Source organism: Ixodes scapularis, unplaced genomic scaffold, assembly GCF_016920785.2.
Source record: "Ixodes scapularis isolate PalLabHiFi unplaced genomic scaffold, ASM1692078v2 PGA_scaffold6__148_contigs__length_123643588, whole genome shotgun sequence".
In the NCBI taxonomy this organism is placed as follows: domain Eukaryota; kingdom Metazoa; phylum Arthropoda; class Arachnida; order Ixodida; family Ixodidae; genus Ixodes; species Ixodes scapularis.
Window position 1 is genome coordinate 32352469 of NW_024609881.1, and position 13121 is coordinate 32365589.

General features: G+C 44.9%; 1 protein-coding gene across 1 annotated transcript in view; it reads right to left on the reverse strand.

Moving 5' to 3' along the window:
- LOC8039131 overlaps positions 1-4270 on the reverse strand; it is a 57940-nt gene extending 53670 nt beyond the window's left edge. The window contains exon 1 of the mRNA XM_002413156.5: positions 1173-4270. Within this exon, the coding sequence (XP_002413201.4) occupies positions 1173-2740 (1568 nt within the window). The 5' untranslated portion in view covers positions 2741-4270. The remainder of the gene's footprint in view (positions 1-1172) is intronic.
- Between the last annotated feature and the right edge of the window lie 8851 nt (positions 4271-13121).

A 13121-nucleotide genomic window follows, 5' to 3' on the forward strand; every position in this document is an offset into this window, starting at 1 on the left:
TTATTACACTATTCAACGACCGGGCACAAGTGTCGCCGAGAATCATCTAAAGCCACCAAATAGTAAATTTCAGGAAGGTCTGGGTGCGTGGTTAGCGTGGGTCCCCCCACCCACGCTAACCACGCACCCGGACCTACGTAAAATTTACTTATTTGGTAGGCTACCACTCTTGCGAAGCGGGCAATGCCGGCGGGTCAAAAACGCGGTTGATAACAGACGGAAACTCCGCAAGGGCGTGAATATAATGCTTATAATGCAATTAAAGGCAAAGGTGTGGTTGTTTAGGTTTGCGCCTGTTGCACGAGCGCCAATTCAAGCCCGTAAATGAGTCTTTCATGGGCCCCAAATCTTTCGCGAATTTACATATTTAGTGGGTGTCAGCGACTTTTTGTTCAGCGTCTTTTTGTTAAGAACCATATAATTTTCTTTATAACTAAAAAGTTGATTAACAAATATTTTTTTTAAATTAACGGACTTGTGGTGATTATGTCCCCTTGGCAGTGTATCTCCATTAAAATCATTTGGTGGGCTAGTTGGCTATTTATGTCATAGTTAAATTTAATGCAAAGACAATGTAAAATTAGGCCAAAGAGAAGGGAATCCGGTTGTCCCGGTGTCCTGGATGTCACTGTCGTTTGGGATAGGTTGAGTTCGATTCATGCAAATGTGTAACCCAGCCATCGAACTTAGAGCTTACCCCTTCTTTTACTTCTCTCTCTTTTTTAGTGGTATTTCTCTTTCTCTCCCCCGCCCTTTTTTACTGGCGGATACTCATGCTTTTTATTAGTTCATTTTCCTCCTTTTTATTGTCACCTCAATTTTGTATGTTTTCCTCAATAAAAAACACCAATTCTAAGTAGACCTCTACCCCCTCGCTACATTCTACCTCCCTTGTCTTTGGTTTAATTTTAAAATATAACTCACTGCAGAAACCGCATCCCTGCAGCTTTCACGGCTTTTTTTAAAAGAAATATGTAAATCCTTAAAAACACTCTCTAAATAACACCAAGTTGTATAATTACGCGGAAACTTTTCTTTCATTGATGAAAACAAGCCGTATCAGGACATTTTCGCTCACAAGCTGAAGTTCGTAAATCATCTGCACGTGCTGGTTGATTTATCATATTTTGTTTTTGTATATAGCCCCACTAGGGCGTTCTCCCATCACTCACCTGATACCAGCGCGGAACGTGCGCTGGATGTCCACTGCCATCGCATTCATCCAGAAGAAGGCTGCCAGGTGCCCTCCGTGGGAAACGATCCCAAGGGCAGCGCATAGCTTAGTATTGGGCATGAAGAGCATCCCACCAGCGACGAAGCTCGCCTGCGCTACAAGCACAGATACCGCAAGGCAGAGGAGAAGTCTCGAGGGACCGGTACGAAGCTTGGGTGCTAGGGCATACGCCGCGACATGAAGGACAAGGCAGATCACTGAGATGAGGAGCACGACGGTCGAGAGCACGTCCTGAATGCCAGCAGTAGGCCGAAGGGCGCTCATCCTCGGAAGGGGAAGGCACACCAAGACGTGGTCCTCGGAAAGTTTGTCTCCTTGCATATCGGAGATGTCGAGGGTTAGCTCCATCTTAGGGATCCTGAAGAACTTCCCATGGTCAGAGGGAACAATATCGTCTCTCGAGAAACGGGTCCATTCGCAGTCCTTCGTGTGGCACACGTCCGGTGGGCAGCTCGAGTGATGGCAGGTGAGTGTCAGCGGGTCGAAAACTTGTTCGCGACCACAGCGGTTGAATCGAGGCGCGGACGCCATCTCGCGCCTGTCGTCGCTGTCCCCTGCGCCCATCCAGTTGCTGAAATCCATCACGATGGCGTAGGACATGTAACCGTGTATCTTGACCTCCGATCCTCGCGGCTCCAAGAAACCACAGCGGAGGTCTTTCGGTTTGCGGCCGTTGCATAGGGCACAGTGAAAGTTTCGATACCTCAGTTGAGTCTTCGAGTGTTCGATCAGACTGGTGTAGCTGTGACACTTGGACCTGATCACGGGGTCGTCGAAGCTTGCGGGACACGTCCAAACAATGGGCTGGATCACACAAGGGGTGAGACCGAGCACGTCGGAATAATTTTGTGGCAAGAGTTCATGAGCCAGGATGCGACATCGAGTTGAGTGGTTTTTCCAGCTCACAAAAAGAAACCTGGAGTTAGTGGAGTAGGTCATAATTGCTTCTTTTTGGGCAGTACCGTCGGAGAATGCCTGCGTGACTTCCTTCGATTCGCATTCGAGCGACAGCGTCCACGGTAACAGGTCGCTTGTGTCTCCGTTGCACGACGCGCAAAAGACGTTGCGGTAAACTTGCTTGGATTTCCTGCTTAGCACCGGAATATATTGAAGGTAAGTGTAATTCTTATTCTGGACACCTTCGCACAAGAGCAGAGTCTTCGGCTCCTTCCACGAGCTGGGGCACAACGCGACGGCCACGATTTCTCTGTTGAACGCCGGCACACACTGCAGGTTCGGCCTCTCTTGCTCGGCGTAGTAGCGGTCCGCACAACAGTCTCCCCTGAGGGCACACTCTTCAGGAGGTCGGCAGGCGCACATGGTCACGTTAGATTCATCCCGTGCGTCGCAGCGATCCAAACATTCCTCCCCAACGATGCCCGCCTGTATGCGATCCTCAAGCGCTTCCTCTGCTGGGGAGGGGTGAGCCGCGCCCGCGCCGCAAACGAGCCAGAGAGAAACAGCAGTGAAGAAGAGAAGTTGACGGCTCTTCCAAACAACGGCCATGGCTACAACTCCGGCTGGGTCGGCTCTGACCGCCTTGGAGCTCCGCTCGTGGCGCCCGGGTTCGGCTTTCTTTATGGTTTGCGGCCCCGGGTCGGCGCCCGTCTTAGCGATGTGTTTATTGTACTAGGTCACTATGGGGCGCACTGCGCAATTACCACGGGGACTGCCATATTTCGCCGAACGGCTATAGGTTGTAGGCGGCGTCGGGATGAGTCTTCGTGCGATTGCCTCATGAGGCCGCCCACGACGGCCATCAGTGAAGACGTTTATTTTGTTATTTAGAGGTTTTTTCCCGAGAATTTTGAGAAGAAATCTTTAAACTCCAACTGGCAAATTATTTTCTGGGAATAAATTTTGTCTTCCATCCGAAGTTATGGGTTGAATTATTATTCTGGAAATTGGTTCAACAGTAGAGATACAATTGGATAGTTTGAATAAAGCGTGTAAATTGGGTAAACAAATTTTTCACGAATTTTAATTTTCTTTGGTCTTTGTGGGGTTGGCATAGGGCCACTGCATAGTCCAAGACAAGCTTTCGTTGTAAACTTGTATCTTTTGTGGGGTGCTGTTATCTTTCAGATAGAAAGGCGTCGCAAGGTCTTATCGGTTCAAAGGAGCCACGTGTTTCTCACTTCGCCGACTTGCGTTAACACGGAGTTAGATTTTCTCTGTCGTGGCTTCAGTTGCAATGGCCCGCTTGGTTGTCGTGATAGTAAAGTGCAAGTAAAAAAATATGATCCGTTATCGAAAGCCCCTATGTTAGAGGAAATTTAAGGGGTTCATCATGAGACGCCTGACGAAAATTAAAAAGAAAGTGGGTGATGATCACACTTGCTTGCATACATTCTTTCGAGACAACATACAAATGTTTGGCAGGTTAAACAAAGTGTATTTTTTATCTTTAAGCTAAATTTACTGGGACGACTTAACTCTTTCGTCAAATCTAAAAAAAACTTTACCCTGAGTCCTGACGCATAACTCTGGTTCGTTCTTGAAGCGTATGGGTAAGATACAAAATAACAAACAGATAATTCAGTAAAATATAACCTCAATGCTCAACAACCTGCTTTAGGCACATCAACAACGATTATCTACGCATAACCAAATGCGGTACTTGTTATCACCTCTGTTCATCCTCTTGTGATATTTCGTTTGCAACCACAATGTGCCCTGGTTTGCGGTGAATGTGTCGCTTGGACGCGATAAGTCAGTACGCAAGGTGTCACTCACACCACACAGGATCACGACACCTTCCTCCCAGCATCCCTCTGGCACTCCGAAGTGACGTCATCGTAGTTAGGCATCCACGCCCTACCTACCTCAGTCTAATTTATGCCTACCTCTATCTCTGCTGCTCAGTTTCACGACGACGCTGATAAAGCTGGGACGTTGGCACCGATACAAGTTAACTTAATGCTCGCACTTTGCCAATTCTGGACGAATGGTCTTCGCTGCCTCCTTCATAGTTGCAGTTTCGATCTCGACTTGTTGAAGACATACATATCCTTGCCGAAGGCAATAGCACCGCTTGAAACGCTGATAAGCGGTTACTAGACGGGTGACGCCGTTTCCGCTAGAATAGCGGCTTATCTTTGGCCAGTTTTCCGCCTGCGGATTGCGAGAGTCCCACTATCCTTCGAAACGATGCGTCAGAGGCAGGGCTTCACCTCTAGACGCTATATATCACGCTCCGGCAGAAAACAACAAAAGAAAATGCCGGGAAAACGACGGAAGGGCGTTGTAGGTGACGCCAGAAGGTTCTCGGTGGGTTAGGAGGGAAGGGAGGGCTCGACATGGGACGTTGTGTTTGATTTGGTGGTTACGATGTGTCCTCGTCGGAAAACTGGATTGTTGACTCGCGCCTAAGAGAAGCGCGAAAACAAAGATTTGCTTAGTTTGATGAACGCAGGAAAGGAGGTGTGATGAAAAATGATGCGATGAAAGATGAAGGCGGCGGTGTATTAGTCTGGACGCGGGAAGTCTCGCCGTTGGCGGAACAAACAAAAGCGTATTCTGCAACAGATGTTTGGAAATAATAGAGTTAGTGCCACATGAGATTAAGATATCAAATAAGGAAATAAACGAGCGGAGTGGAAATGACAGCTACGATAATGATAACGCGCTTTATTTTGCTTTTGACTTTGAACAACCTTATTGATCTCCTGTGTGGTGTATTGTACACTGACATCAAACAGGTATCCAAGTAATAATACTCAAACAAAAAACACAAGGTAAAAAAAATAAAACAGATGTGACACATGCCTTGGCATACTCAGAGAGATATCAACCATTCCCTCATATGTAGTTGAAGATAATAAAAATATATCGAGTATATGAAATGCATCTTGATGTAGATATTTACAAGCATTCTTAATTTCTGTGAAAAAGAACAGAGACTGACCCGAGGCGAAACATGAAAATCGATCGGCCGTAATAAAAGCATTGATTGAGCTTTGCCTTTTCCGTTTTTGCACAAAGCACAAAAAACAAAAACGGAGTATCTAAATTGCTTTTTGCAGCTAATTAATATAAATTAAAATGGTGTAGTAACGTTTCTTAGTGATGAAAACACCTCCTTATAATTGTTAAAGAAAAGCTGATCAGTCTCCTAGAGAGGTGAAATACTTGTGATCACATTTCGAGACATACCGTGAACAATGCGATTTGAATTGCACACAAAGCTCTTGTTTCTCCTCGACCACTTCCGTTCGTGAAACTATGACTGATGTAGTTATAATTATGCATGTGTTGACTACTCTAAGAATTTCTCTGGCAGTCATTGTAAAGGGAATTCAGGACACTTCAAAAACGCGCGAAGCGACACTTCTCCGCATTATAAAGTGCAGCGATTCGCTTCCGCCAGTTTTCTTTTTCCAGCGAGCCCTACTGAAGACATATGTAATACTTTATATTAGACTATACGGGTTTATACTTGTCACCGGTGTAACCGTAGCGGTCACCTCATACATATACCGGTTCCCGGTACATGGGTACGGATCACCCGGTATCGGACACAGGCCGGCGGCATGTGTTTGCTGCTTGCCTATAAGGGAATACGGATACGCCGGTAAAAGGATAGGGGTAAAGAAAAACCACACACATAAGCGTCCGGTAACCTCGTACTGATACAATTATCGCGTACCTGTGGCCTATACCCACGTCCGGTGGCATATAACCACGTACCGGTGGGCTATTATCACATGCTGCTGGGCTGTACCGGCATGCCGATATGCCACACAGGTATACCTATATTGAATTTGGAAATCTCACTTGGCATTCCGTCTGCGGGTATCTCGCATTCAATGACGGTTTGTAAGGGCCCTTAAAAGTTTCAAAGTGTGTAAGGTAAACAAAACTAACATATCTACAGCTGTAACCTCTAACAAAGCGACGCAGTGAAGGTGGATGGATGAGTAAAAGAATGAATGGATGTATGCTAACGGCGGTACCCTTTATATCAGGCTTTAGCTTGCGCCACCTAGCCTAGAAATTAAGAATAAAAAGTTTCCTTGCCGAATTTGGATCAGTTTGATACATTAGGCCCATGGTACAAATAAAAAAAAAAAAAACTAGAAGGCGCGGGATGTCCAAAAAAAACACGGTTTGTGTGTAAGGCTCGTCAAATTATGAGGCCCTGGAGAAAACCAGCCTTCTGCGTTAAGTCCTTATTTTGAACTCTTTTTGTTCGCGTTCCGCCCATTGAAAAGCATGCAAGAAGCGCCTCAGCACGCGCCTCCTATCGCTGCGCCGCAGTTTTCTTCCCCAGCATAACGCCGCCTGCTTTCATCGCCGTCACCATGGCAACGAACGCCGAGTGGCCTTTTTGGATGGCGCGTGTATCACTGGGTAGCGTGTTAGACCACCCCACCTGTGTTGACACCGCGTTGCGGTGACGGTGTGAGGCTGCTCATTACAAAACTATTAAACTTTTGCTGGCAGACGACGTTCCGAGGCATTCGTTGACATGGTGACGGCGACGAAAGCAGACGGCCTTTGTGCTGCGGAAGAATACTGCGGCGCTGCGATACGAGGTGCTTGCTAAAGGCCTTCCAGCAAGGTTTTCAATGGGCGAAATGCGAACAAAAGGAGTTCAAAATAAGGACTGAAAGCAGAAGGCTATTTCTCTCCAGCGCCTCATGATTTGACAAGTCTTACACGAAAAGCATGTTTTTAGACCGGAGCTAGGAGGTAGCTTTTTTTACAACAACATGGGGGTGTAAAGTATCAATGTGCCCAGTTCGCTCATCCTCCGGAATTTTTTAACTATCACCAGGCGGTGCGTGATATCACCAGGATAGCCTTTGAGGGTCGGGCAAAAAAACAAAACTAAAAGCATACCCCCCCCCCCCTTTCCCCCCGCTTCTTCCCCCTGGTGGAAGTTTCGATTTCCCAGGGTTTCTAGACGGCGCCGAAATGCAAAATTTATTTAGGCGCACAGATATTTGTATTTCAGTAAATCTAGATACATTAAGTCTTGGGAGAATACAAGGACGTTTGTATATTATTCCGACGAAGATATGTTTTAACACTAATGAATTTGAATCCTCGATCTGCTATTTTTGGTTTTTAAATTTGCTAGGCCGACCGAACAAGTTTTACCACCAGAGGGCTACGACAAGAAGCCGGATGTCGACGTCGTAAGAGGTAACCTCGTGTTAGTATGTTCCATTTATAAATGTCTAGAGTAGGTACGTGTGTAGAAGTTTATCGTGTTCTTCATGTGCACTTTTAATAAAGCTTTTTGTCGTTTGTCGTTCATGTGCACATTAAGCTTTTTGTCGTTGAATTTAAGGTATAATCTCAGTTATCGGCCGTTCGGCTTTCCTGACCGGACGATCGAGGTTTTGAAACAAAAAAAGTCACGTGCGTCGAAATTTGCGCCAATATTTCTGCGCCCCTTTGCTGTGGCCATGAATTCACCCTCTAAGCTGAGAATGCATCCATAGCTGCAAGCGCGAGCTAGCCCGCGTTCCTGGATTTGAGACGTGAATTTCTAGAGGCAGTGCTCGGTCTGCGGTAGAACGCTTTAAAGCAGCCACATCGTGCTTGTGGCATTAGCTGCAGTCTCAGCTTAAGGATGAACTGAGTATAATTAGGATTTCTTTATAACGATTGATCGAGGGGATTGGATTGAAGTGCAAAAGTGTAAAAACCCTTTTCAACTTTAGAGCCAAATAAGCACCCATACACGAATTAAAAAAAAAAAAAGAAACAGGTTTAGACGTTCTGGAAAGACAAGATCTTCATTACAGGTTTTAAACTTCTCAATTTGATTAATTGCTTTGATGCCTTCCAGCATACCAAGGCTCGTGGCAAGGAAAATGTGGCTCTATTTTCAGATTTTGCGCCTTGACAAACACAAAGGAGACAAGTCTTAAGTAAAATGTGGTCTGGTATACCGATATAATATATCAATTAAAAATATTAAAAGTGAACTTTCGTTGCATATTTTATTGTTAATGGGCTCCTTCTTATCTCTGTCGTTTCTACATTACCTTTTTAAGCGGTTCAGTTTAAGTAGCTTTATGCTCTCCTTTGAACAGGCGAGTGGTATGCATGGAGAAAAACCTGTAGGCATACAGCTCCTTTACGCATGCAGGCCCCGTATAAATACAGGCCCGGTATTGTATGATTACTGGGAATCCATTTTGGATACAGGTTCTGTATCCAATAACACCATATCAAGTAAACTGGTCAGCCCTTATAGATATTTCCGATTCCAGCGAAACGGACGGCACCAAGCGGGGAAACTGGGAACCAGCCGGAACAGGTCGCTTTGCGCCTCTCGGCATCTCTGCCGGCTTTCGCGGACACGTGTTGTCGGCGCGGTAGCGAACAATGTAATTTGACGAAGGTTCGAATATTTCTTACGTTTTACTGAGTGTTCATTAGTGTGATGAAGCCTCAGAAGATTGTTTCCTTCCATCAAGTGTTTGAAAGCCCGTTTACTCCACAACACACGGTCGCGTGCTTTCGATTTCTTGGATGGAGAGGAATCACGCAAAAACGTTTTGATTTTTTGTCTGTCTCGAATCACATTTAAAGCGACAACTATTTGATAAGTGATAGGTGGCTTCTTTATAGGGTTGTAAACCAGTCGACTGAGGACGACAGACGAGGTGTTTCACTGAAGGGAACACCAATGTTGCAGCCAAGTGAAGGGGAAGGTTCGATAGCTGCTTTTCTTGGGTTTAGTTGTGTTCGATTAGTTTCAAGATTGAGCCACCCACGCCGGTCGGTGCATTTGCTTTTCATCTTGGCTGCCTTTCGTCGAGAAAGCCTCTGGACCGCATCGAAGGAGCGGGGCTAATTTCGCAATTATTTGCTTCCGGAAAACCTGCTCGCTGCATACGATTAATGAGGGAAATTGTCTACTTTCAAAAGGTAGGGGACGCGTCTCGCAAAGTTAGAGGGTGTCACGACATGATGATGTATTGCGCCCCCAATATTTATATTATACGCCCGTCGAAGCCAGCAGCAATATACGTCTACATTGCCTCAGGTTGTCCGGCAACAAAAAATGCTAAATTTTTCCGCTCAGGTTTCGAAGTCAAGTTCAATGCAGGTGTTTTGCGGGAATCTCCGATGAAGACTCTCTTCAGTTTGTCCGCATTCGTTTCCGTGCTACCGGCTAGAACCATTTGGTTGACTTTAAGTAGTATCTCTCTGCCTTTCAAATATACTTTCATTCAGCAGTAGTATCTCTCTGCCTTTCAAATATACTTTCATTCAGCAGTTCACCTAACAGATGGTCAATTAAGCTCATATTTCGACCCGAAGAATATACAATATCACTTTAGTGGGACATAGTACGTAATATAATACATAACTTCAAAATGACTTCTCGATTGCTACTAATACCTGAATTGAAATACGAGTATCAGCTGCTTAGTGGGGCGGCAGTGGGTTAACATGCTCCTTGGCTCAAGAAGCGCTTGCTTAATTTTCGTAATTTTCCTGCAGCCTGTGTTGTTGACCGAGCAGACGACTGGAGCTGTTTCTTAAACGCGGATACGCTCAAAAGCTCGATTTCGCGGACAGATTAGTCGCATGGTCGAGGCATGCGAGTTAGCTGGAAAATACTCTCGGTGGAACAATTCTGTAGTCATCCCCGCTTTCCTTAGCTGGTCAAAATCGATTACAGTTTATTACCGTCTCTCCGGAGCCCATATAGTTTCGGTTTTGAACTAAATCTCGAAAACAAAAGTTTGACATAAAAATAACAAAAACAGCCGAAAAACAAAACTATGCTCTGCAAGTTTATGTGCACCGGCTACACTTAACCGTCGCAGTTCGATTACCTATAAGATAGGGCATTAAACAAAAAAAAATCTGTTACATTGAATGCGCCACTCGATCAGGCTGCCCGGCCGAGCCGACGCGACATGTTCCCAGCCGTCATGTGTGCTTGGTGGTGGCGTTCCCTATAAGTCACTACAGTCGCCAATTCATACAGGGTTTTCACAAAGGAGAAAGAAAGCTTTCACTCGCCAACGACCTCTTTTGTCCTTCACGGAGGGCAATAGCATGCTCATCACGTGGGTCCAGACATCACACGCTCTGTTGACTGCCAGTCAATCACTGAAGGACTCTGCTACTGTTCAAGTCCCGAAAAGGGGAAAGATACAAACGCGCGACAGAACAGATGGACAGGCAACAGACTAACGCCGCCTTGAAGGCAATGCCGTAGTGATGTCATTTTGGGTCCTTAGAGAAGGCCAACGCTGGACACAGGTTGGAAACAAGTGCTGCGTCAGCGCTCGGTTCGAATCAAGTATGGGCCGAACGTTGGCGCAATCGTCGTGTCCAATCTGCGGTCAGCATTGGCCTTCGCTGATGACGACATCTCTATCCGCACTACGGCTTTGCTACCTAAAAGACTTTGGAGAGACAGACCAATGGCAGGTGGCGTGGGACGTCAGTTGTGACGATAACCGACGCCGAAGAAAACCAGACGAGACAAGCAGGAAAGCCGGGATGTTTGCCTGGTGGATGTCCAAACAGAAGATGGGACCGCCGGACTTCGACTTTCACTTCATATGGCGGAGAAGTGCCGCCTCTGGCGTTTTTAAGTACCCTGTTTGGAAAGCCTTTTTAAGGCGGCGTACATTTTCCATGCCTAAAATTGTGCCAAACGATCCGTTTTAGAAGACACTGCTAATGACTTTGTAAAGAAAGTAAGAAATATGTGACTTATGGGCGTTTAGATTGTAAAAAAAAAAAGATTCGCTTAAAGCATTTGCTTTTCTCTGTAAGATTTAGTAAATCAAACAAATAGCCCGATAGTGTTCTATGATGTGCTTTCTCGAATCCAAAACAACACGTAAATAAAATTTTGATTCTCTGTCTCAACTTTTTAAGACGCTTGATTTTGTGCCATAATTATTTATGGTACAAAACAATACGCTAAAGGTACACTGATTTCGCAACTGTATGAAAGAAACACGTACACACGAGGTGTTTTTCCGGTGTACGGAGTTTTTTTATTATTTAATATATAGTGTGCTTTGTTGTCCAGCGGTCCAACTCATATAGTGTACACTCAAAGTATAATACAGTTCTGATAGTATGAAACTGGAAATGTAATTTATGTACAATTTCGGAAGAATGGTTTTTCAATTATTAAACAAAGTTTCCCCAGAGCACCTGTCTACAAGTTTAAAACGCAATATCGCATATAATAACTATCTGTAGGAGGAACTGGTTTTTTCTTAGTCTTTTTCTGGTGTCACAATTCATTATTGACCTGAATTCATTGCGCATTCTTATTTTGTCGTACCAATGCCTCTCCAGTGTTGTTATTGGACATCAACGTGGCGTCACAACGAAAAACTCCATCATAAACGAGGGTGCCATACTGTTCTCCAAGAGTTATGTTTGCTGAAATCGCGGCATATCTAGAAATTAAACTTGTATTGGTGACGAGATGTTTCGGTGGCTCCACTTCGCGGGCGCCCTTTTGTGACGGAACTGGCAGGATGCGAGCAGAGGATGCGCTCTGTCAAAGCGCGGACTGGCTTTGTTAGTTCGCAAGTGTGCCGATTAAAAACTGTTCATTTAATAAGGAAAGGTGTCTGACGTTTTTGTGAGTGATCTTTCTAACGAATAACAACGCTTCAAAGCTGCTTTTTATATTAAAGAAAAAAAAATTATGCGTTTACATATCACTGTAATGCGACACAAGAGCGCCGCTCTTGAGGAGTAGGAGAGGAGGGTCCGGAGGGTCAGGTTCCCCGCAAATTCAGTTTCCCCGCTAAAATCAGCGGGGAAGCTGAATTGATGTTGAGGGCCCGTGACGTCAATTTCCCCGCTAAATTCAGCGGAAAAATTTAAGTCACCGATACCTCAACATCAATTCAGTACGTGGGCGTCACCCATGAACAAATTCAGCTTCTCCGCTAGATTTAGCATGAAAATAAATGTCACGTGATCTGAACACCAATTTCATTTTTCACTAAATTTAGCTGGGTGGATACGCCGATGCCCTCGCCGCTCAACCCGAAAACGGGTGCCTAAGAGCTGCGCTCTAAAAAGACATTTAAAATGTTCGAAAACAAGCTTGGAGCTCCACATTACAGCTTGCATGGCGTGCGTCAGGGGTTTTCAAAGCATCACTAATTCTTGTTTTTTTTGTTTTTTTTTGGATTTGTGGAGGTTGATGCGGGAAACGATTTTGCATTCACCAGAGTGAATGACAGTTGTGTTGCAAAGCGCCTCACAGTAGTTTTAGCTACATTGAGCTGGCCAATACCGACGCTTCTAACCAAGTGTGACCCCACAGTTGCTGACGAGCAACTAAACTGGAGCTTCGCTCCTCCGGCATCGAATACGTAGCAAAGAGGTTTGTCACATTGCGAGTTCTGCTCGAAAGAAAAGCAGAATTTTTTTATAGATTCCCAAATTGTCGCACATAGCCCGGGAAATTCAGGCGATTGATTAATTTGTTACACAAACCAAGGAAAGAATTATAGAGACATGGACAAAAAATACGTGTCCATCCTTTACCTTTGCCTTTTATGTTCTTCCCTTTATTTACATTACCCTTACCAGCACGCTCTCCATTCCAAGTATGATTAATTTGTTGTATTAATTTTCCCTTAAAAATTGTATACAAATCTAAAGTCACTCGCTGATAAGCGCATCACGCATTATGGGCTTTTGTGCCCGCAAAGTTAAACGTACAAACGATAGGAATTCATACTGTGGGGAATAACAACTATTTATTTATAGAAATGTACAACAGGTGGCAGTAGCATAAATATTTGTTCTATGCAACGATATATGGCGACACTTGCTCACATATGGCCCTTAAAAAAGCGAGAAACGGCTAATTAGCACAGAAACACTGGCATGTAACCCTTAAGACGTTGCGTGCTTTTTT